At 37.8% G+C, this 23873-nt stretch overlaps 1 protein-coding gene across 12 annotated transcripts in view; it reads left to right on the forward strand.

Moving 5' to 3' along the window:
• Positions 1-23873, forward strand: part of LOC118406393 (anoctamin-4-like) — a 60518-nt gene that overhangs the window by 17592 nt on the left and 19053 nt on the right. The window contains exons 1-14 of one of the 12 annotated variants that reach the window (XM_035806421.1): positions 1187-1462; positions 5783-5898; positions 7930-8028; positions 9961-10077; positions 10572-10628; positions 11332-11382; positions 14148-14318; positions 16621-16719; positions 17999-18120; positions 18667-18724; positions 19236-19343; positions 21077-21198; positions 21771-21905; positions 23709-23802. In XM_035806421.1, the coding sequence (XP_035662314.1) occupies positions 1348-1462; positions 5783-5898; positions 7930-8028; positions 9961-10077; positions 10572-10628; positions 11332-11382; positions 14148-14318; positions 16621-16719; positions 17999-18120; positions 18667-18724; positions 19236-19343; positions 21077-21198; positions 21771-21905; positions 23709-23802 (1464 nt within the window). In that variant the 5' untranslated portion in view covers positions 1187-1347. Of the gene's footprint in view, positions 1-1186; positions 1463-5782; positions 5899-7929; positions 8029-9960; positions 10078-10571; positions 10629-11160; positions 11215-11331; positions 11383-14147; positions 14319-16620; positions 16720-17998; positions 18121-18666; positions 18725-19235; positions 19344-21076; positions 21199-21770; positions 21906-22746; positions 22882-23708; positions 23803-23873 lie in introns of those variants that run through there. The other 11 variants (XM_035806420.1, XM_035806432.1, XM_035806422.1 and 8 more) reach the window with 11 other exon arrangements.

Raw genomic sequence — 23873 nt, forward strand, 5'->3', positions numbered from 1 at the left:
TAGACATTACCTAATCATTTTCTACGTAACTGTCTACAAACCCAAGTGGTATTTGGGGAAAAACCGTCTACATTGTTCTGGAAAAATTTCACATTGATTTCATTTTCAAATTTTTCCATATTTTAGAGCTTATGAGTAACATTCTTTATTGCTATACATGTATGTGTGAACATTTCATCAGTTATGAATTAATGTAGTAATTGCACTATAAAAAAGACTGTATACCAGAAGTAAAACAGATTATCTATGAATATGATGATGCAATTTATAGATAGATTCTATAAGCGGTACTTTGCCGGACTATTGTTTTGTAATAGATTCTGAATGAATCAAATATGTAGGAAAGTCTGATATTAGGTGAATATTTTGTTATATTCATGATAATTGAAAAAATTATGATATATTATAGATGAAAATCTTCCATGATGAAAGTGAATATGATGTACCGAACGTGTCATTCATACTAAAGAAACCTTTTGACGTATGTACACAGTTCCTCATAATACATTTTATATTATACATGTTATCTAAAATTTAAACATGAAATGGCAATAAATTACAGAAAACCTTTAACTTCAAGGAGATTCATTTAAACTTACAATATTGTGATTCAAAGAAAATACAAGCCTGTTGGCTTTAACCAAATATTGAAAGAAATATAATATAATTTTGGGCCCTTAGAAAACATTGAATTTCTTATTAATATTTGCAAAAAGTTGCTTGTTATAAAGACATATGAACCTGCAAAAGTCCAGCCCCCCCCCCCCCCCCCCAACTCCCATCATACACTTCATTAACAGTTGATAGAAATTGACAGACACATCTGCAGATGGCCCCCCTCCCTCAGGAGCCTCCTGTTACCGTAGCAACCCACCACATGCATCCATTTTCATTGGCCGGGATATAATTTCATTTTCCTCTGCTCCTCAGTCCATTCACAGATGGCGTAATGGAATTTTCCCCAAGGAAAAAAAATTACAAATCAAGTATTACCATTCGTGAGGTATTATATAGGATCTAAACGTTGGCTTGTGTTATTTTTTCTCCTTGCTGTGGTTAGAGTTTGCATACATGCGCATGCCATTGGCATTGCAAATTTCCTCAATTAGCCATCAGCGGCCATTTTTTATGCAGACGGCAGGGCCCATCATTTTTGCATGCAGGTCGGGTCGTCTGCCGCAATAACAGGCCCCCACATTTCAACACGGCAGCGCGTGACGTACCAATGAGATCACTCGGGCTGATGACGAGTTCGTTACAACGCGCAGCCAAGATGGAGGACGGAATCTAGATGCGGGGGACCCCTCCCCACCCGATTTTTTCCCGGACAAAAACAGGGCGTGTTCCATGGCGGACTATAGCATGTATATACATTTCTACAAGCAGGAACAGTGTGTCACGGTCGCGAAAAGTGGGCAACGCTTTGCCGACGGAGTCATGCAAAATGGGGACTATTGCGTTGGTAAGAAGTACACTCCCTATAGCTTTGTCCTGACTCATAACATAGCGTTTATCTCCAGATACTAGATTAATGCAATCCACGTCAATTATTGCACCAAATGTGCTACGTTAATTCATTAAAATCTGCAATATTTTAGAGCGTTAGCACCTAGATGTGACAGAATATGTCCCAATTGTTACGCAGAGAATTTGGCATAATGGATTTTCAGGCGTTCCAGGTTTTATCATGTTTCGAGACGGTCCCCTGAGATTGGTTAATTACGTGTTGACCTGCATTTGAATTTTTGGGGTGATGTTTATGCACGTCTTTTGAAGTGTTGGCTGTATTCGCACAATATGGGTTGTGAGATACAGGGGTGTCAATGTCATTCATTTTTATTCATAACATGTAACGTGCATTTTCCTTTGTGCAGTGGGGAGGGGGGCAACAATTTGTTATTGTTTAACACTGTCAGGGAATATAAACTGTGATTTGAACAATAATACATTATATATATACTGTGATAATAATTCCATTTACATTTAACTGTTTTATTTTTATAAAGATCATATAGCTTTTTTTGCTATTGTGATTTCTGTAATGCTATTTTAGTAATAATATTGTAAATTGTAAATGTATAAAAAATAAAAAAGACAAATCTATATGCTTATTGAAAAGATTTGATACATTATTTCACCTAACACCTAAAACTGTATTGTTATCATGTACCTTAATATTCAGATATTGTGATACCAAAATATACAGTAACTATATATCAAGTTGAACACTTCATAACATAGAATATTCTAGAAATCCATATTTCATATTGGTATATACAAGCATAACATGATGGTCATATTGCTAAAATATCTCATGTCAAGATATTATATGTAAACTGTAACCATAACCAAAAGCATTATTACTCCAGAATGATGTCTTTAATGTTATTCTCGGCTATAACAAGGTTTTTATGTTGTCTGGCTGGGCGGATAATTTGATAAGTGCTATTTGACAAGTTGTTATCAAGACCCAGGGTTTCTGGTACGTAAATTAGGTTCAGGATTTGCTATGTTATTATTATGGATGATTTGTAAATTATGCAGGTGTTTGAAGACTTAAAAAGACATACATTTTGTTTAGCAGTCTTTTTTTAGAAAAAAAAAAATGCTTATGATAATGAATTATTGCAACAGCCAAATGTTTTTATTGCAAATTTTTCTCAAAAGTACACTGTATTGTGCAAAATTATGCTTGGCTTCTTTTAGTCAGATTGGATGTTCAGATTTTAGTTTGTTTTTTTTTTCAAGTAAGATTTAGAAAATGCAGACCCTCAGCATTTTTGCTCATGATGCATAATCAACATCTAACGCTAGTTCACCTTTATCCATTGGATAACCTAATCGGATCCGTTGTTTTTCAAAACACCTTAGGCACATCAAGTCTACGGGTGGTAGTTTGAAACTGCATTATACTGAAAACATGCACTTTGAAACCAACGTCTGTCGACATGATATCCTCACAGACCCTGTTTTTAAAAGCAACGAATATTTGATACCCAATGGATAAAGGTGAACTAGCGTTACCTTTTATTAGTTTTAAGTAGTCAATTGTCAAAGATTGTAATTCCAAATTTTGTCCACAAAGTCACAAAAATTATGCAGCAAAATTCCATCCGTTTGAGTTGTTCATTAACTAGTTGCAATTATTAATTCTATTGACCTTGTACTGTTCGTGCTAGCGTCCAATTATATTGACTTTGAGTGACTCCTGATCAGTGCCAAATCTAGTGCCCATACCTAATGCAATTTGTCCGTGTTCGCAGTGTTTCATATATTGAAGCTGTTTGATTGAGGTTACTAATAGGTAACTCTAGTTCATCTTTATCCGCAGGGTATTCTATATTCGTTGTGTTTACCAACACAGTACTAAGGGACATCAACTGGATAGACAGTGGTTTCAACTTGTAATATGTTCAAAATATTGTACTTTGAAACTACCGTCCGTCGACTTCTTATCCCTAAACCTATTTCTGAAAGCAGTGGATATACATGTAGGTTACCCTGCGGATAAAGGTGAACTATTGTTATCCAGATGATGAGATACACAACATACAAATTCAAAGTTACAAAAAATGGGATAGAATTATGAATGAATGAATGAATGAAGAAGTGACTGTGTTTATAACGTCTACTAGACTTGAATACAGCTGCTTAATGAAATTTATAATCAATCACAGTTACAGTAACTGGTCCAGCTACTCTAGCTTTTGGTATCATACTCTGAAGATTTATGTTGAGTTTTTATGATTCCAATTGCTGAGTCTCAGCATTAGTCATACCAAGTTTAAGAAGAGTGACTAAGAGTAAGATGTTGGCCGTCTGTACATGAACATGAACATGTATGACTGTGGCCGAGTATATCAGCCAGTTTATTGATTCCTGGGGTTCTCGGAATCCAGTCGCTCAGTAGGTCATAAAAACACATCTGTTAGCATGATGGCCTGCTGCAAGTAGGGATGCGTACCTAAACCCACGTTTAGGTACAGGTCCGGATTCGAATCCAGAGGTTTAGGTACAGGTCCGGACCTAATGAATCCGGACGTAAATGCATGGCATTGAATATTATATCATAATACTATATTATAATATGTTATAACGGCAAAACAGTGTATTAAAAAGGATAGAATCATAATTGAACCGATAAAAACGTGTTTATTATGGTAGACACATGATGCAACAAAAATTTGACCCTTGTTGTTTTTCCCTCACTGGGGCTCAGAGACTGCTATGGTGATTTCACAGTAATTTTATCTGTCAAAGTGGCCATCCTCTGACCTGTTATCCTGCCTGGCTTGCACTAATTAGATACAGGTCCAGTACCGGTACACCAGGGTTCCGGTAATTTTGTACCTGTACCTAATTGATTGTACCGGTACTGTATCGGTACCGGTACACATCCCTAGCTGCAAGTACAAACTATTACGCATCAAGGGAAGAAAATTCTGTTAGATTTTTGCAAGTTGTTAACCAGTCCTTTTTATGATATTAGTCTTGATGAAGTCAAAATTATTATTGCCTTTAAAGGCAATTCACCTTTGTTTATCATCGGGTACCATATACAAAACGTATGCATTGTATGCATTGTTTTAAAAAAACGGTATTTAGAGATACCAGGTTGATGGACAATGGTTTCAAATTGCAGTGTTTTGAAAATAATTTGCAATTTACATGTAAAACCAATGTCCTCTGATTTGATATCCCAAAATACTGCTTTTTAAAACAAAGGATATAAGTTATACCCCGCAGGTAAAGTTAAGGTGAACAAGCATTACATCATGTATTGTAATTTATGGTTCTTAAGTTGATATCATGAAATATTATTGATCCTTGGTTCAATTTATTATAAATATGAGATAAGCATATAGGCATGTATGTACAAATGTAAAATCAAATTGTTCTCGGATTAAAAAAAAAAGATATCATTTTATATTTAATTAGTACTGGTGTATGCTCTGTGCACTCAGTTTTGGTGCACTGTATATACATGTAAGTTATATTCAAGTTGTCATGATGTCTGCTTGGTAGTCTGTGTGGATTGTGGTAATCCTCCGACTTGTTTTTCTGTATAAAACCTGGCATATTTCCAGAAAACAATTTCAAATCCCTGCCTATAGGATGACTGTCTCAGGCCAGTAAATGTTGGAGCTTGTCCAACATTTTAACAACCCGAGTGTCTAGATTTGTGGTCATAGTTTGAGAGTGAACAAAAAGGGAAAACAAGATGTCTAAGATATGTTAGAATTTTTTTTCCTATAGTCATAGGCTGCTTAATTTTCATATATTATATGATTGTCCAGTTGCTAACTATTATTTGGCATATAGTAAATGTATTATAATAGTCATTACTAGAATCAGGAATATTGAGAGTCTTTTTTTACTCTTGACATTTCAGTGTCAGTCTGTCACCTTCTTCAGGGCGATTCGGACTGGTTCATGTTGTTTTTAGGGAGTCTCATCAGCTCAATCTGTGACTGTCATACATGGTAATGCAATGTGTTAAGACTTAAGTTAGAATACTTTAAGGAGTAAACTAGAAATCTTGAGGTTTTGATTTAAAGTGAAGTAGGGTCTTCTTCTCTGGATAGTTTTAAAGAACACTTGCAGATAGATGTGCGAAAGCTAGGCGTGACGGGTCGTTCTGTGTATATTTTTATAACCAACTGCTGCCACCGCGACGCGTGCCTGCGAAGCTGGTGTGTTACGCCAAAGGGCGGTTATACTCTGGCTATGTAGATACAGATACAGACAATGTATAAATGTTATTTTCGCCTTTCTTGTCCAGGATTTGAGGGAATCGCGCCGCCATCATCAGACCAGCTGTATCCTGAAGTACCGGAACCCTCACCGGCCGGAACTCCGGGGGAGGTCCCGCAACCTGCCACGCCTAACGATGTACAGGTGAGATCAACACACCTGTATTCATACACACCTGTTCTCAACACACCTGTATTCATACACACCTAAATTACTCAACACACCTGTACTCAACACACCTGTATTCATACACACCTAAATTTCTCAACACTCCTGTACTCATACACACCTGTACTCAACACACCTGCACTCAACACACCTGTACTCAACACGCCTGCACTCAACACACCTGTACTCAACACACCTGTTCTCAACACACCTGTACTCAACACACCTGTACTCAACACACCTGTTCTCAACACACCTGTACTCAATACACCTGTACTCAACACACCTGTACTCAACACACCTGTTCTCAACACACCTGTACTCAACACACCTGTACTCAACACACCTGTACTCAACACACCTGTTCTCAACGCACCTGTTCTCAACACACCGGTACTCAACACACCGGTACTCAACACACCTGTACTCACCACACCTGCATTAAACACACCTGTACTCAACACACCTGCATTATTTAAACACACCTATTCTCAGCATACAGTTTACATGCACATAACACACCTGTTCTCAACACACCTACACACAAGACACCTGCTGGTAAACACATTATGCTTCATATTTTGCATACCCTTGTTTTGAACTTTAATAACACTCAAACTGTTCATTTTGTAACTTTATCATCAAAACATTAAATCTGAAGATTTATGGGAACTGCTTTGTGTTTTGCCTGCCTTTGATATTTAAAAAAAAAAGTGTATTTTCTTTTATTAATTAACTTTTTTGCTAAATGTCTGTGTATTTTTGAAAATATACGTTTGTCGGTGATGTCAAATTGTCAATTGGTTCTAAACAGTTGTTGTGTTTTTTATATTTTGTTGATTGTGCTGTGCTTATGCTGTAAGTTGATGACATATACATGAAATTATACAATGACATGTGGTTTTACTTGTAAATTGACAAACGAAAAAAAAATTATTAACCACCAAGCCGCTAAGGCCACACCACTTTTATTCTTGGTTCAAAGTTTGTCATGAATTCTTGGTCAAAACATTTCTTTGCAAATGCATATTCACAGTAGAGAAGTAACCCAAAAAACTGCAAAATTAAAATCACAATGAAAGTTTCAAGGTTTTCAGTATTTTGAGAAGAATCCAAAAACCAAGAAATTGAATTGGTGTGTCCTTAAATTAGTGTGAAAATGGCCTTTTTTTCAGCTCACGATTCACTACTTCCTACGCCGAGCCCATTCCGAACCCCTGCACGACCAGCCGCCCCCGTTCCTACCCGTACTCCGTCGATTCGACCAGGTCAAAGTTCGTGCCCTCCAGGCAACGCCAATTTATTTTCACGGTTCTTGAAAATTTCAAAGTAGGAGAAAAAAAAAATCAAGATTTCATGAAATATTTCAAGTTTTTGTAAAAATATTAAGTGTCTTGACAGAATGTTTCCAAACTATGTCCATTTTACAAATTATATTGCAGCTCTACTACTGGTTACATGCCATGCTATAGGATTCCTGACTTAAGTCATTCAGAAAACTTCACTTCCTGCCAGTTTTGCAAAGAAATTTGGGTGCTAGTCAGCTCAACTTTTGCATCCTGCCAGTTTCTGATACTAAAAAAAAACTTTGCCTGAAATTGGATTTTGATCATTCAATTTTCTTGCAGTGCATGAATCTGTTTTGTTTGATCCTTTAGTTTGGCATTTGTTTTAAAATTTGAGAACCAAAAATTTAAATTGGTGTGGCTGATCACCCGATAGGACTTTTCAATACTAATACTGGTTGTGGTTCTTTTCAGCCTTTTTTTAACATTGACGTTTTTACAAGAAAGTTTATGACTGAAACATTTGGTAATTTTCTGACACAGGTTACAGGAATATAAACATTTTCAGCTAACATATTTTCAATAACTACATTTTTTTTACAGGTTTTTATCTTGCAACAAAAGATGTGTTACACATCTTATACAATGAGTTCACTAATACAAGTTACATTGCTTTTAATACTAACATGTTGTTAACCTTCCACTAACTCATAATTACAAGGTGGACATTCCCGCGTATAACCCAAACGATGACCCCGGAGCGAGCCCGGTACCGATGCGTAAAAAGAGTGTTCGGTTTTCGGAATCTGAGGATGCAGAGGTGCGTTTAACAGGCCCTCAACGATGAGTGACTTGATAATAAACTTTATAATTATGGTGTAACTCTGTCTTTGGTAAACAAAAAAAGAATGTACCAAATGGATGAGAATGCAGAACTATTGATTGAATTATGCATGCCCCCCTCCCCCTTCTCTTTTTTAGGCCTTCCGTCCACTAGATGGCAATTGCTGATGAGTGACTGATAAAGTGAACAAAATTGGACTTTTGGTACCATTCAGTTGATTTCATAAAAGTCAGATATGGGTCAAGGTTTAAAAGTATGATCTAAAAGACAGCAAAATATGCAAAACATTTTAAAAAGATATGAAATTTATTGAGGAGCAATTTTTTGTCTCTCATTGGCCACAGTATGATCACACTCACACTGCCTCCTAGTGGAGAGGCACGGTATTACATTCACTGAGCATGGTAAATTCTGGGATCCAGCATGTTAAACCACTTTTGTTATATACAGTCAAACCTGCCCGAGCGACCACCTCTTCTCAGCGACCACCTGGCCATTTCGACCGCTTTTTCTCGGTCCCGATTTATTTTCCCATTGACGTAAGCATTAAGTGACCTTTTCTCAACGACCACCTGGCCAACGCGACCGCGACCGGCCCAAATTGGGACCTATAACGACCGCATCATTTTCAAGATTGAGGTTTTCATCGATTTTTGATGATAATTAGCGCGATTTTGTGCCAAAATCGGCCAGTTTGCGTCGGATTTTGGGGTTAAAATTTACAGTTTACAGTGTGCGTGTTGTATTTGACATTAAAGACCTCGCCTCTTTGCGTGCTTGCAGTGTGCTTGCTATTTGCTATTAAACACAACGGCAACCATTTATACAAAAAAATGTACTTTGCATCGGGCGTGTTTTGAGTCGATACTCTTCTCAGCGACCACCTGTCCAAATCGACCGCTTTTTTCCGTTCCCCCGGGTGGTCGTCTTGGGCAGGTTTGACTGTATTTCCTGTTAATTGTCTTTGTTAAACTTTTTCATTTTTCCATTTTACTTTGATTTCGTTCTTGACTACACATTTTCAATTTCATTTTGATTTCCAGGTAATTTCCAGCTCAACATTTTTATTTCATATTAGATTTATTTTGAAAATTCTCTTTTCTGTACAGCTTCAGACTGAGCATGTTTAATGATAGTTTTTTTTCCAGTATTTGCATGTTAGTAACTTACTCAATTTGACTTGCCATGATTCCTTATGAATGTGTTTTTTTTGTATTGTTGACAATTAATAACTTTTAATTGCAGTAAATCTGTTACTTGCTGTCCTACAAATTACTTTGATAAACTGTCAACTGTCATAAACTTACTGTCTTGTTTCCCCAAATCTCACAGGTCTGAGTTCTATTATGAATTGCAGTTCTGCTTACTATAGATTTCTGCTTTTGTTTAGAAACCTGTTCAAAGTCTAATAGTACAAAAAAATAACTTTAGTTCTTATTCAAGGTTGCATGTCATTAATGACTGTTTTCTTCCTTGTGATTGCCAAATCTAACTTGCATGCAGTCGGGTTTTATTGTATCTCACACAGTCACCGAAGAACTAGTATTCATTGAACCATTGAAATGAAATATGAAAATAATTCTGAATACAGTCAAACATCTGTTAGTGGTCATGTGAGTATAGCAGCAACCTGGCCATAGTGGCCACTTTTCTTGGTCAAGGGACTGACCAAATTCGACCACTCTTGGACCGGTGACCACTATAGAGAATAAGTCGTTAGCTCAGTTCCAACCGAGATAATAAAAACATTAATATTGAATACCAGGTCAAACTTTTAGAATCATTATTATTATACTTTAATTCAGATTTAAACTGACTTGTAATGAGATACAATAACACCTGGCATACATCTGTTTTAATCATTTTCTAATCTGCGCTGTATGATAATCAAAAACTCTCTACCTTTAGATGAGGGACAACGATTCTCCCAACTTAAATATCCCGGACGATAGCGCCGAACGGCTTTCGGACACTAGCACTGCTGGAGATGACCAATCAGAACGAAAGTTGCTGGCTGGTCAAAAGGTTGGGATACAAGGAAAAAGTTCTTTCTCCGAACTAACATCTCTTTCTTCACCTAACACAAAACTAGAAGAATTATTTGTTTCGTATTGGAAACTATTTCATCACTACAAAGTGATTCTTTTTGCAAATTGTAAAATGCACTGAAAGAAATTCTCAAAAAATACAAGAAAAACCAAAATATTCTAAAATTGTTCTATATGTTTATTGTTTGAAATTTGTTGAAAATGTTTCTGTGTGTCAATGGTTACCATAAAGAAACAAATAGTTCTTTGCTTTCTTTCATACTAATTGCCTACATTATACACCAAATTGCTTCATCATAGTATTACGTACTCTGCATCTGTTTGAAACTAACCTACAACTGTTTCTTTTTCCAAGCTAAGGGCTTGCTGTGTTATGCATGAAGTTCCTATCATGTATGTGTGTTCATCTGCTTTCCATCCTGTAGATCTGTTCCTAACCTTGTAGTGTGCATGCCTGTCCTTGTACCGTAGGTCAGTGAGGACACAGAGGGACAAAACGGGCGCGGGAGAAAGCCGTCGTCAGATATGGTATGTTGTTACGAGAGACTGCTCTAGAGAACTTGCTTTCTTTTTTTCTTTCTTGGCGTGAAAAGTCAAAGGAAAACACGGACGTTGGTTTGACGGTGGCGGGCTGCTGTATGTTAACACGACCCAGGGAGTATACCATTTAATATGAGAACTTGTTTTCGCACTTACTACTTACTTCTCTCCTTGTATGCTTCAATTGGTTGTTAGAATATGTTGAAGTTTCTCCTAACTTCAAATTTTTCCACTGTCATTCCATCCTTTTTTAGGTTCCTGGCTCTTGGAATATTCCGTTTGCCTCTTTAGGAATAATTTCCACTATTCCTGTCATTATATTTCCAGGGATGTGAAGACAAGATATGTTTTGTACATCCTTGTACATCTGTAGTATGATTTTTGCAAGCAATATCACAATTAGTCTTCCAAATGCTCGTCTTATAATCTCTTTTTCTCCATTCTACGATAATTCTTCAAGCAAACTTTCTTGTATCACTGCTGTCCTCTCCATTTACTCCCTCCCTCCTTTTCAAACAAGAACCAGCAGGTGGTTGGTTGGTGGCTGGACCAATCAGAGGAGAGGCCTGTGGGAGTATGTTATGAATATTCATGAAGCTCATGCATATTCAAATGTGTTCAGATTTTGGTTGCCTGAAGCCTTTTGAGTTGCATTAAATGTGTGGGAATTTGCATGCTTGCTTGGCTATAGGTTGCTCCCGGTGGCGTTGGGTCAGATCCTGCCGGAAATGGCTTGTATAAGGTTAGTGCTGGCATAGAGTTAGACTTTAGAATTAAGTTGAAGATTTTAGTTGTACTTTATGCATTTTACTCTTCAAATGCTTGCTTTTGCCAACTTACATCACTGTATTATCAGTGAGATTTGCAAATGCCACTGAACCATGCTTGTTGTTGTTGACATTGTTGTTGTTGTGTGCATTAATGCAAACATCATAGTTCATAGCACACTAGAGAAAATGAGTGCAAAAATGTAGAAATTTTGCTAAACATAAAATTCTTCACATTCTAATACATTATGATAGTGATTGTTTTTTCACAGTAGATTTTAACTTTTTAATTACTAGTTGCATTTCATATTATTACAGCATGAAAGTTCGGGAACTTATATTTGACAAACATATCTCAATTATTGACTGACAGTACTATCGATTACAGTATAATTATTCCTTTATGTCTAAAATTGTGTACAACAAATTTGTGCTCAAATTTCCCTGCCAACACAGTGTCTGACATTGAAAATTTTGGCCCATTTTTGAGTCAACATTTTAAGAAGTCAGGTATGCTACTTATTTCACAAAGAATATGGAAAAAATATAATCAAAGGAAATTTGTACACTTTTTTGTGATCTACTTATTATAACATACATGTACATTATGTATGTAGCCCTAATGCTCTAACTTTGAATGTGGGATCATAGAAACCTGGGTATCATTGTAAACGGTCAAGCTTTTTATGGAACATATTCTATGCAATTAATGAAATATTAATGGAGATATGAATCATTGATCAAATCTGAGTTTCTGAACTTGTTTTGTTGACCATAGTTCATTGTAAACGGTCAAGCTTTTTATGGAACATATTCTATGCAATTAATGAAATATTAATGGAGATATGAATCATTGATCAAATCTGAGTTTCTGAACTTGTTTTGTTGACCATAGTTTACAATGTTAAGGTTTTCATCATCATCCATACATGATCAGACACTAAATACTGTAATTCACTTTGTCTTCTCGGTACCACACTTTCAAGGTCTGAGAAAATTAAACTTGTTCTCTTAACTAAATGTTCACGATGGCAGCAGGTACGCATAAAAAAAGTCTGTCAATTATTTGTTATCTGTAATGATAAGTTCACGTTATAGTCGTCATAGTGAAAACCGTGAACGTACAGTGAAAAAAATCAGGAATTACAGTATAGCGTGTTTTGTGACAAAGCTCACTGGCAAATATCAAAATCGTCCATCCAGCTAACATCGTAAATTTATTCCCATTGCTAATGTCAAAGCTAAGTGGATATGAATGCCTACAAGAACAGTATAAAAGAGACAGTTAATAAAACATAAGACAATATAAATCCCAAAGGAATATCATATCTATTCAGGTCTCATGTACTGTGTATTCTTTCCCGAAATACCTTTCAATGTTCCGCCATATCCTAGATACAGGGTGATTCCATCGTCAAGTTAATGTACAGGGGGGTTCATTTACAAAGTTTTAGAAAGATTGATGAATTCGCATTAAGTATAATTTTTATGGTTGATAAAACTTTCCCATAATCTAAACTATGTACATTACATCAATGAATAAAATTGATATAAAAATTGGTGATTTGTAGCAAAATGAGGATGTGACACCCCCCCTACAATATTCCTTTTGGTAGGGTCTTGTATAAATTGCTTAGAGTGATATAAAATTATAAGGCTTAATATATCATTTTGGAGAGGTATGCAGATATCTGCATACGTTCAGAGCAGGAACACTGTTTGGATTCAGTTTTTCTTAAGGAATGGAAACCTTGTTTAGTGTAACCAATAGAGTTTCACCCATCTCTGACAGTCACTTACAACAGAAGCATGAAGAAAAGGTATTGTACTAAAAATTTGGACATTGCGGAAATTAAATCTAGTAATACATGCATGTATCTAGTAGACATAGCAAGGGCATGTTCAAAGTGGATTTCTTATCATGTTTTTTTTTTACAAAATGTATATCTCTTGTCTCAACATCTTTTTAAAGGAAATTTCAGAGTGTATAAATTGGTAGTACTATTTAGGATCATAATTTTTATACTAGGAAATATGTCTTGTAATCAGCTTTGTAACACACTTAAGCAGAGCCTGCATTACAAAACTTGTCTTCATCAAATATTAATAAGCCAATCAATAAGGTTGCTATAAAATGTACATGTAAAGACTTGTTTTGAAAAAACATACAATCATTATGAATGATAATTTTTACAATTTGGAAATAACCCATGCCCCTTTATAATAGATAGCTTCAGTGTAATAAAAAAAGACTAGAGTGTAATACATGTACATAAAAACCCTACATTTGTACTTAAAAACAGAAGCACTAATCTTCAATATGTTGTACTGTATAATGTAATTATTGCATTAGTAATTGAGTTATATTAGTCAGTAGTAATGTTGTTTCTCGAATTAATTCCAAAGGATTGTTCACAATGCATAAAGCTGTTTATACTACTTTCCGCTCGCTCTAAAGAATTTTCTACTCTCTGTTCGATAGATAAATTCAACTACATTCTGGGAGGCGATAACCCTTACCGTGTGCAAGTAGGCAAATATATCAACGAATGCTTATACCGTACAACCAATAGTGTAAATGACATGCTAGACCCAGGATGTTGATTTATTCATGCCTCCTGTAGTAATCTATATGATGTCTTTTTAGTTGTAGTTGTTAGAGACCTTTCGAAAGTCACCATACTTTTGTCGTGTCAATAAAGATTTCTATCAACTCATCGTTATCTATTGTTTATTTTAGCAAAACAAGGACACCCTGTTCTTCCGAGACAACAAGAGGAGGATCGACTACGTTCTGGCGTACGAGAAAAACGATGACTCGAAGAGCGAAGAGAAGAAGCAGCAGAAGCGCGAGTGTTACGAGGAGAACCTGAGATACGAGGGGCTGGAACTGGAGTATGAGGACAGGGAGGTGAGATGACCTTATTGTTTGTTTATTTGTTTGTTTGTTTGTTCATTAGGAATCTCCATTAGTTGAATACATCAAACTATCCTTCCTGGAGTCCTCTACATACAATCCAATAAAATACATTACAATAAATTACGCAGTCATATAACGTCAGTCAATTAACATAAATCAATAACATCATATTATCTTCTTGAACCTTGAAAGTGGACATCAAGGATGTCATCAAGGGGCGCAATAGATCCTTCTTGTATATTATACACTACAGTGAATTACATATATTATGTCAATCAATCAATTAGCATAAATCAATAACATGATTATCATATTATAACATACATATACATAGAGGCCAAAGTTATCATATTTTGAGTTTTGTAGAGGTCAGAGGTCATGCATTTTGCAGATTCTGAAGTCTATTCAAAAGTTTAGCACCATGAGATAATTGGAGAGGTTTTATGTTTGAGTTTTTGTCCAAAACCAGATTTCTGAACACACGTGGGTTTGATGATGTGTTTTTGGTTATGACCAATAACACAAAATTAATACATACACATGTGGAGATGCTAGTTACACAATATTGACAATCGTTTTTACACACATTCTGCATGTAGTTTTGTGTGGTTCCAGTTGTCCAAAAAGTACAATGTACATGTAACCTCCATGCAGACATACATGTAATACACAATGACTAACCATCCATTCTGTAACGCCCCCTTGTGTTTGTGTTTGTTACTGCATCCCCCAGACAGAGGAAGGTTCTAATGAACCACAGGAGGTATCCGTGTCACCTATGGTTGTTTTGTGGTGCTTTATACTCACGCTTGCTTCTCCCTTATCTAACTCTTACCTCTCACTTAACCCTTCCCGACTAAGGGTTGAAATTAACCCTCAAACAGACTTCTCGGAACCTTTTCTACAATCAAGTTACATATACAACGTACTAGATATATTTGTCTCTTATTTCAAAACTTTTGATGAAAGGTATCAATGAAAAAATATAAACAAATTGTAATAAATGGATTTAAAGAGATCTTTTTCTTCTGAAATTTGAATGCTTTGATTGTAAATCAGTAGCAAATTTTGATGAAGAATTCTAAATCCCTCATTTTTTCATGAGTACCAAAATGCCAAAATAGTCACAGAAAAATTTCTCCAGGATCCTCTTTCACATTCTAAATTCTAAAAAAGAAAAATAGAAAAGTCAATCCAAAAGAATTGCATTACTCCATTAAAAAAATGATGTACAATGTCAACAAAGTAAAAGGCCAAATGTGGCTGTTCACAAATACGTAAATGAGCATTTCATCACATGTATGCAAATCAGACGCATGTAAACCAGGTATGCTTTCATTTGATACGTGGGAAAAGGTCTGGAAGGCTAATTTCAACCCTTATAACCCTTTGTTGATAGGCACACACCTTAACCCCTTTGTCTATTCTCAGCTGATAGAAGTTGGATCTATGCTGGGCTGGCTTGCTGCTGATAGATACACTAAGTCTTACATGATTGTATAGTAGTCACTCATTTCTGCTTTGCACGCCTGTCGTCATGATGATAATTGTACTACCACCTTTCTTTGTCATGTGAAACTTTTGCAAATGTTATTTATGGTGTTTCTTTCGTATAGTCTTGCATACTGTACAGTATACATGTATGTTGAAACAATACGTCACAGGCCACATACTTTACAAAATCCACAATACATTTTGTATTCTACCACAATCTTCTGGGCCTTTTTGGTCAATTATAGTGATTCAAAAAGAAAATTGAGCTTTTAGTGATAAGCCATTTACAATGGAAACTTCCCCTCGCTAAAACTAAGTAAAAGGCAAGGCCAACAAATCAAAAATTGAGATTGGACCTCAGGGTTTACAGATATTGAAAATTTTATGTGTACACATTTCTGTTGACGTGCTTGCACAAAAGTCAGTCATCACATTTGGCCTCTAAAACTCAACGGGAACTTTGAAGATCAAACTGTACAATTACACTGAAAAATAAAATTGCTTTAATCAGATCAATGCAAAGCGTTTGGTTTATCCTGGCTTTTTCTTAATTTATTATAATACAAGTGTATTTTTTCAATAAAAGCTTTTTAAAATAAATGCAGTTTTTCATGTTGATACCATTTTGCTGCACCCCATTTCTGTAATGGTCTCAGACTGCTTCCTTTTACTTTTACAGTACTGTTTACAAATTTTAAAACACTTCTTTATAATGCATAGTAGAGTAGAAGAACATCAATGTCAAAATTATTTCTGCAAACTATATTAACATGTCCTTTTTGTTGTCAATATTTCACAGCTGTCACAAGATGGGAAGACCTTCTATGTGAAGATCCATGCACCGTTTGATGTACTGTGCAAGTATGCTGAGCTTCTCTGCATCAAAATGCCCATTGCTGTAAGTACAATGTCGATACATGCCAGGGCTCTAGCCAGCGTCCGTTTTTCCGTCAATTGACGGAAATTTGCTGCGTGTTACGGAAAAATTTTAAAACCAATCCGTCAACTTTGACGGACAAAATTCTTGGTGGATTAGCTACAGGCGACTTGGGGACGCCGTCCACGGCTGTAAAAGCCACACACTGTTTGTTTTGCTATTGTTATTATTGTTGACGAAGTGTGTCGGTGGCCTTTCGCATACAATAATCTCATTAAAAACCTGTTTTTCAAGGTCTTAGTTCAGTCTTTCTAACTCCTGGAATAGTGTTTTCGCGACAATGGGAATTGGCTGACGGAAAATAAATTCGAGCTGGCTAGAGCCCTGATACATGCATGCCTGAGTGCCCAGCACTAACAGTTTCTGTAAGCAGGTTTCTCACATGGGCTGAGTCTGTTTGTGACAAATTATTGCCTCAGTTACTTAGTTAAGTTAAAGTTGCCCATACATCTGTAACAGATGGGTAGGGGTGGCGCGCCTCTCAATTTCTATTGCCCTTGGGCCACACAATAGTGCAAGCCACAACAGCAGGGGGCTGTTCTGCTGGTAGTGATGTGTGTTTAACTCCCTTCCTCTTCCTCATTAGTGCTGAGTGCTAAGCAGAGAAAGCTGCATGTACCATTTTTTAAGTCTTTGGTATGACTCGGTCGGGGATTAAACTTTCATTTATTTGTACCAAATGCAAGGCAAACACTCTACCCACTCGGCCATTGCAGCTGTTACTTAGGGAATTTTTTTACCAATAGTCCCTAGCACTAAACAAAAGGTGCGATGCCTGGGTGAAATACGTGACCTCTAACTACAATGGTTGCAATGGAAATGTCACGTCTGATCACTAGTTGTGGCCCAAATTAGATACGAGATATTACATTGCTCAAAATCCTTTTTTGTCTACCTGCACTGGTACAGGTTACTTTTGAAACTAGATTTCCACGACCCCATACCTTTGCCAAATAAATCTAACTAACTAGTTTATTAAAAATTATGTCATAAATTATGAAAATAATGCCCTCATTTGCATAGCTTAAATTATTTGATTATCTGCACCCAAAAGACACAATCTATGGTAAGAAAGAAGGCATTCATTGCATTTCTCATAATTTATGCAAATGAGGTCCTCAGCCCAACTTTTACCAGCACTAACCTGCATATACAGGTGGTATTTCGAGCCCTGATTACCCTTTTACCATACATATTTGTGCCATACAATAATGTGATCCCTCTCTGTATGTTTGTTTAGTATAACGACCTGGAAGAAGAAGACGATGGGAGGCAGTGCCCAAACCCCATGAGACTGGAGATAGAAGAAGACGATGACAGAGATGTCTTCACTGCACCCTTCATGCGCAACCGGATGAAAAAGTAAGATCAGAGAGCTTTTGGGCTGTCAAAGTAAGACTTATTAATACAGTGACCTATGTACTGATAGATGAAGTTAGATAATTGCTTTAATTTCCCATTGCCTCTTACCATTTAGGCAACAACTATATATTTCTGTTTGATCTTAAATTCAAGGTTGGACTTAAGTTTTCTAAAATTCAATTGTCCCTTTGTCCATAAAGAATTACACGCAAGCCCAAACCAACTTATCACGTGCCAAAAATGTAAATGACATTTTGCTATCTATTTTCGCTTCCAGCAATGGAATTCCTTGATTATTGGCAGCTCTATATTACTGTGTTCACTCGGCTAATGAACGCAGTAATACAGAGCTTGATACCCGGACTGTAAAACAGTATCAAGTGTATAATAATTTCACTCATGAAAAAGTCTGACTTGCCCAATTGAGGTAGGACATGCACTTGCTCGATCGGCTGTTTCACTTACCCGCTACAATCATGCTAGTGGACTTGTCCATCTCTATGATTAGATATAGAATTTTGATTTTGAGGCTTGCTGTTTTTTCAGGTTCATGATCCCTCAGAAGAAAGAAGAGTTTTTCCACCATGCAGTCCGCAGCAGAATTGTAAGTGTTCCATGACATCAAAACTGTCATATTAATTTTCTCTTGTCTGCCTACTTCATTATTAACTTCAAACCAAGAAATTAGATTGATCAAGTCTTTAACAGTGTTCTCAATTTTTGTACGTCCCCTAGATTTTATATGGAAATCCTGTCAAAGTCGAACAATCCTAGGGGGTCCGGGACATGCTCCTCAGGAAAATGCTATTTCCTTTATTTTGAGGGTCAAGTTTTGCTGGTAGACTCAGCTTGGTTTAATTGATAGCTGTATATTATAATTTTTGTCCATCACGGAGGAGTGAAGACTGGCCGACTGCTGCCTACCCCTGCGTCAGGGAACCCAGTAGCAGTATAATCTTACCATGGATAGTGAGTGAGTGAGACGGAGGACGGAATCGGCAAAATTCCCTCAAAGGACAGTGCCGGCTAGAACCCCGATCCTTATTTAAAATTGTGCTACTTAAAAGCTCATGACAAATCCTTTTGGCTTAACTTCGATTCTTACCCATGCTCAGGTGTACACCATCTTGGAACGCTGTCGCTACGAGGACGACAAAAGGAAGATTGGCATCAAGAAGATGCTGAACAACGGGTCCTACTCCGCAGCCTACCCTCTTCATGATGTAGGTTTCTTAATGCATTATTTTATTAGAATATGCACCCCAATAAGAAAAACGCACCTACAATATGTGCAATTTCCAAACATGGTCAGCACCAGGGACAGGGAAACATAGTCAGCACCAGGGACAGGGAAACACAGTCAGCACCAGGGACAGGGAAACACAGTCAGCACCAGGGACAGGGAAACACAGTCAGCACCAGGGACAGGGAAACACAGTCAGCACCAGGGACAGGGAAACACAGTCAGCACCAGGGACAGGGAAACACAGTCAGCACCAGGGACAGGGAAACACAGTCAGCACCAGGGACAGGGAAACATAGTCAGCACCAGGGACAAGGAAACACAGTCAGCACCAGGGACAAGGAAACACAGTCAGCACCAGGGACAGGGAAACACAGTCAGCACCAAGGACAAGGAAACACAGTCAGCATCAGGGACAGGGAAACACAGCCAGCACCAGGGATAGGGAAACACAGTCAGCACCAGGGACAGGGAAACACAGTCAGCACTAGGGACAGGGAAACACAGTCAGCACCAGGGACAGGGAAACACAGTCAGAAGCAGGGACAGGAAAACACAGTCAGCACCAGGGACATGGAAACACAGTCAGCACCAGGGACAGGGAAACACAATCAGGGACAGGGAAACACAGTCAGCACCAGGGACAGGGAAACACAGTCAGTTCCAGGGACAGGGAAACACAGTCAGCACCAGGGACAGGGAAACACATCCAGCACCAGGGATAGGGAAACACAGTCAACACCAGGGACAGGGAAACACAGTCAGCACTAGGGACAGGGAAACACAGTCAGCACCAGGGACAGGGAAACACAGTCAGTGCCAGGGACAGTATCGCCCTGGGTGGATTGCCTCGCCCTGGTTGGATTGCCCCAACACTAAGTTGGTGTTACCCAGTATCAAAACAAGAACAACAACAAGACAGGGAAACACAGTCAGCACCAGGGACAGGGAAACACAGTCAGCACCAGGGACAGGGAAACACAGTCAGGGACAGGGAAACAAAGTCAGCACCAGGGACAGGGAAACACAGTCAGCACCAGGGACAGGGAAACACAGTCAGGGACAGGGAAACACAGTCAGCACCAGGGACAGGGAAACACAGTCAGTTCCAGGGACAGGGAAACACAGTCAGCACCAGGGACAGGGAAACACATCCAGCACCAGGGATAGGGAAACACAGTCAACACCAGGGACAGGGAAACACAGTCAGCACTAGGGACAGGGAAACACAGTCAGCACCAGGGACAGGGAAACACAGTCAGTGCCAGGGACAGTATCGCCCTGGGTGGATTGCCTCGCCCTGGTTGGATTGCCCCAACACTAAGTTGGTGTTACCCAGTATCAAAACAAGAACAGCACCAGGGACAGGGAAACACAGTCAGCACTAGGGACAGGGAAACACAGTCAGCACCAGGGACAGGGAAACACAGTCAGGGACAGGGAAACAAAGTCAGCACCAGGGACAGGGAAACACAGTCAGGGACAGGGACAGGGAAACACAGTCAGCACCAGGGACAGGGAAACACAGTCAGCACCAGGGACAGGGAAACACAGTCAGCACCATGCAGGGACAGGGAAACACAGTCAGCACCAAGAAATAAATGATGGAATGACTTGATGAATTTACAGTATCTCTGACATTATTAAATTATATGTACTATAATGTAACTCACTCCTTTTGAATACTGACATTACAATGTACTACATATCTAGGGACCGTACAAGAGCGAGCACTCCAAGCTGACCCACGGGTACAAGAACGACCGGCACCTCCTGTTCGAGGAGTGGGCGCGACTCGGCAAGTGGTACAAGTACCAACCATTGGACAAGATCAGGTCAGGACTGTCACTGTCACTTAAGGTTGACAAAAGTCATGCATCACTTTTTGTATCTTGTAATGACATTCAATCTTGACACATATATTGTAGCTAATAATTTGATACAGACATTCGAACATTTCAAGTCCAACATTCTAGAACTTGCATGAAATAAATGCAAATGGAAATGCATGAATATTTAGAATAAGTTGTAAAGAATGCTTAACTAGGCTCTTTGTTCGAAGAGACAAAGAATTAAATAGTACTTCTAAAGACAACAACATTGTTCTTGTAAACACTACAAACTTTTATCTAAAAGTTAGGGGCCTTTGCCTTGTGCATGCACAGTTCAAACCGTAACCATTTAAACTGTTCCACTACTATAATACTAGTAACTTAAGTGTTACTGTCATATGTTTAATGGTCGTAAATTATTTACAAGTGAAGGGTTTTCACCTTTAACCTTGTGCGTGCACAGTTCTAACAGTGAACTAGCTTATTACTGTTCCATTACTATTGATACTACAAACTGTAACAGTAATAAGTGAATGGTGGTAAATGAACCGGTGATTTCTACCCATTTCTCTCAGAGATTATTTCGGAAGCCAGATAGGTATCTACTTTGTGTGGTTGGGCCACTATACCACCATGCTCTGGCTGCCGTCCTTATTGGGAATAGCAGTTATCTTTTACGGACTCGGAACGGTTGTGACCGAAAAAGTCAGGTACTTAGAAGTCAGCTATGAAAGGGTGGCTGAGACGGTGGTCGGACATACATTATCAAAAATATTACAACTAACCTCAAGTACAGGGCCACACCAATTGTATTGCTTGGTTCATCGACAATTTCTGTTTAGTTTGTTTTTAAGAGAACACAATCTTCTTGCCAAAGGTTGTCTAAATTATGATTTATATATATTAAGTACAGAAGAAAGTGTATTATGAACCAATTGTACAATTGGTGTGGTGTAACAGGTGTAATTTAACATTTAACAAGATTATTTCCATTGCAACATATAACATGTTTGTGAAACGCACTGAGCTTTCAAAAAAACAAAGCTTGGAATCTCTACAATTTTCTAGAGGAAAGCATTCCATATAGATTAAGCAGAAATTTTCAAAACTGTTGCAATAGAGATTTTCCTGTTGAAAATTTTACAGTATGGATCAATTTGTTTGAAGGGGAAGACCCTGGCCAACTGATTGAACCAGCCATACTTGCAATAACTATTATATTAGATTTGGTGATGGGTTTACTAACATTAAATATTTTCTCTTGTCTTGTCTATTCTTCCCTCTTCTCCCAATTTTCCATACCAAATATCCTTTCTGTATCATTTCTTATTCCATCTCTCCCAATTTCTTCCCACAATGCTTTGCTTCATATTTTACCCATCCTGCAACATTCTCCCACCATGCAACATTCTCCCATCATGCAACATTCTCCCACCATGCAACATTCTCCCATCATGCTTTCCTGCCATCATCTCCATCATCCAACCTTCTCCGCCATTGCTATCCCATCATCCTTTGCTGTCTGCATGACGGTGGCGGGAACCATTGTAGACAATACTTCGGTGAGAAGATCGGTCTGTACTTCGCATGGCTCGGGTTCTATACCAACACGCTCATTGCGCCCGCTATCGTTGGCTTCATCTGTATCCTGTACGGAGCAATCTCATTGGGCCAGGACCTAACAAGGTAACGCTAACAACGGGATAAGGTTCCTTGTCTCAAATATATCTGCCAGGGTTGCAATCTGATGGGATCTCCAATTTTGATCTATTAGTAGAGCTCCAGATCATTTTAATTCTGTAAATTTCAAGATATTCAGACTTTTGTTAAAAGTCAACTTTTCAACTTCGATTCCTGTTACTTTGAAATCTGGATTTTTTAGATTGGAGACCGGATTTTGTCAGATTGAAATCTCTACTAGTACTCAGATACTATATTACATTGTATCTACATCTTCCTTATCGATGTAGTATATTTTCTGTTGTCCAATACTTAGTACTTTTTGATAGCAAGATTGTAAACTTTAAGCTGTTCTTTTGTCTGTTGTCTTGGTTTTTTTTTTTTTTTTGATTGAATTTTGTATCTTTGTGAAGGTAAAACGAATTAGAAGACTAAGTTTTCCCATGTAACATCTTCAAATGCTTAAGTAGACATCAAATTGTACATGTACATGTGAAGACTGCATGTCTGTTTTTTATAGATAGGTAACATGACTCATAGTCAAATAAAATATCTTTTAGGATGTCTGAAAATTTGCATATTCCTTAGTGGATAAAATCTGCCATCTGTAAATGGAAGGATGCCTACTATAATAAAATCTGCCGGTGACATTTACCTGGCACAAATATTCAAATTTGGTACCGTCTGTAATTCATAAACTCAAACTTGACCAATCAATGTCTACCATTTCGTACTAGTATTTGCTAAGTAATCTGACCTAATCAGAACCTGCAAAATCTATTTGTTTGTTTGTTTGTGTTTGTTTTATGAATATCCCATCTTTTCCCCCTAAGCCAAGAGATCTGTGGCTCCAACATCACCATGTGTCCGCTGTGCGACCAGAGGTGCAAGTACTGGCCTCTAGACAACCAGTGTAGATACTCACAGGTGAGCTTTTTCTATTCAATACAGGACTCTAGCCAGCTCGACATTTTTTTCCGTCAGCCAATTCCCATTGT

The sequence above is a fragment of the Branchiostoma floridae genome, chromosome 19 (genome assembly GCF_000003815.2).
Source record: "Branchiostoma floridae strain S238N-H82 chromosome 19, Bfl_VNyyK, whole genome shotgun sequence".
Lineage (NCBI taxonomy): Eukaryota > Metazoa > Chordata > Leptocardii > Amphioxiformes > Branchiostomatidae > Branchiostoma > Branchiostoma floridae.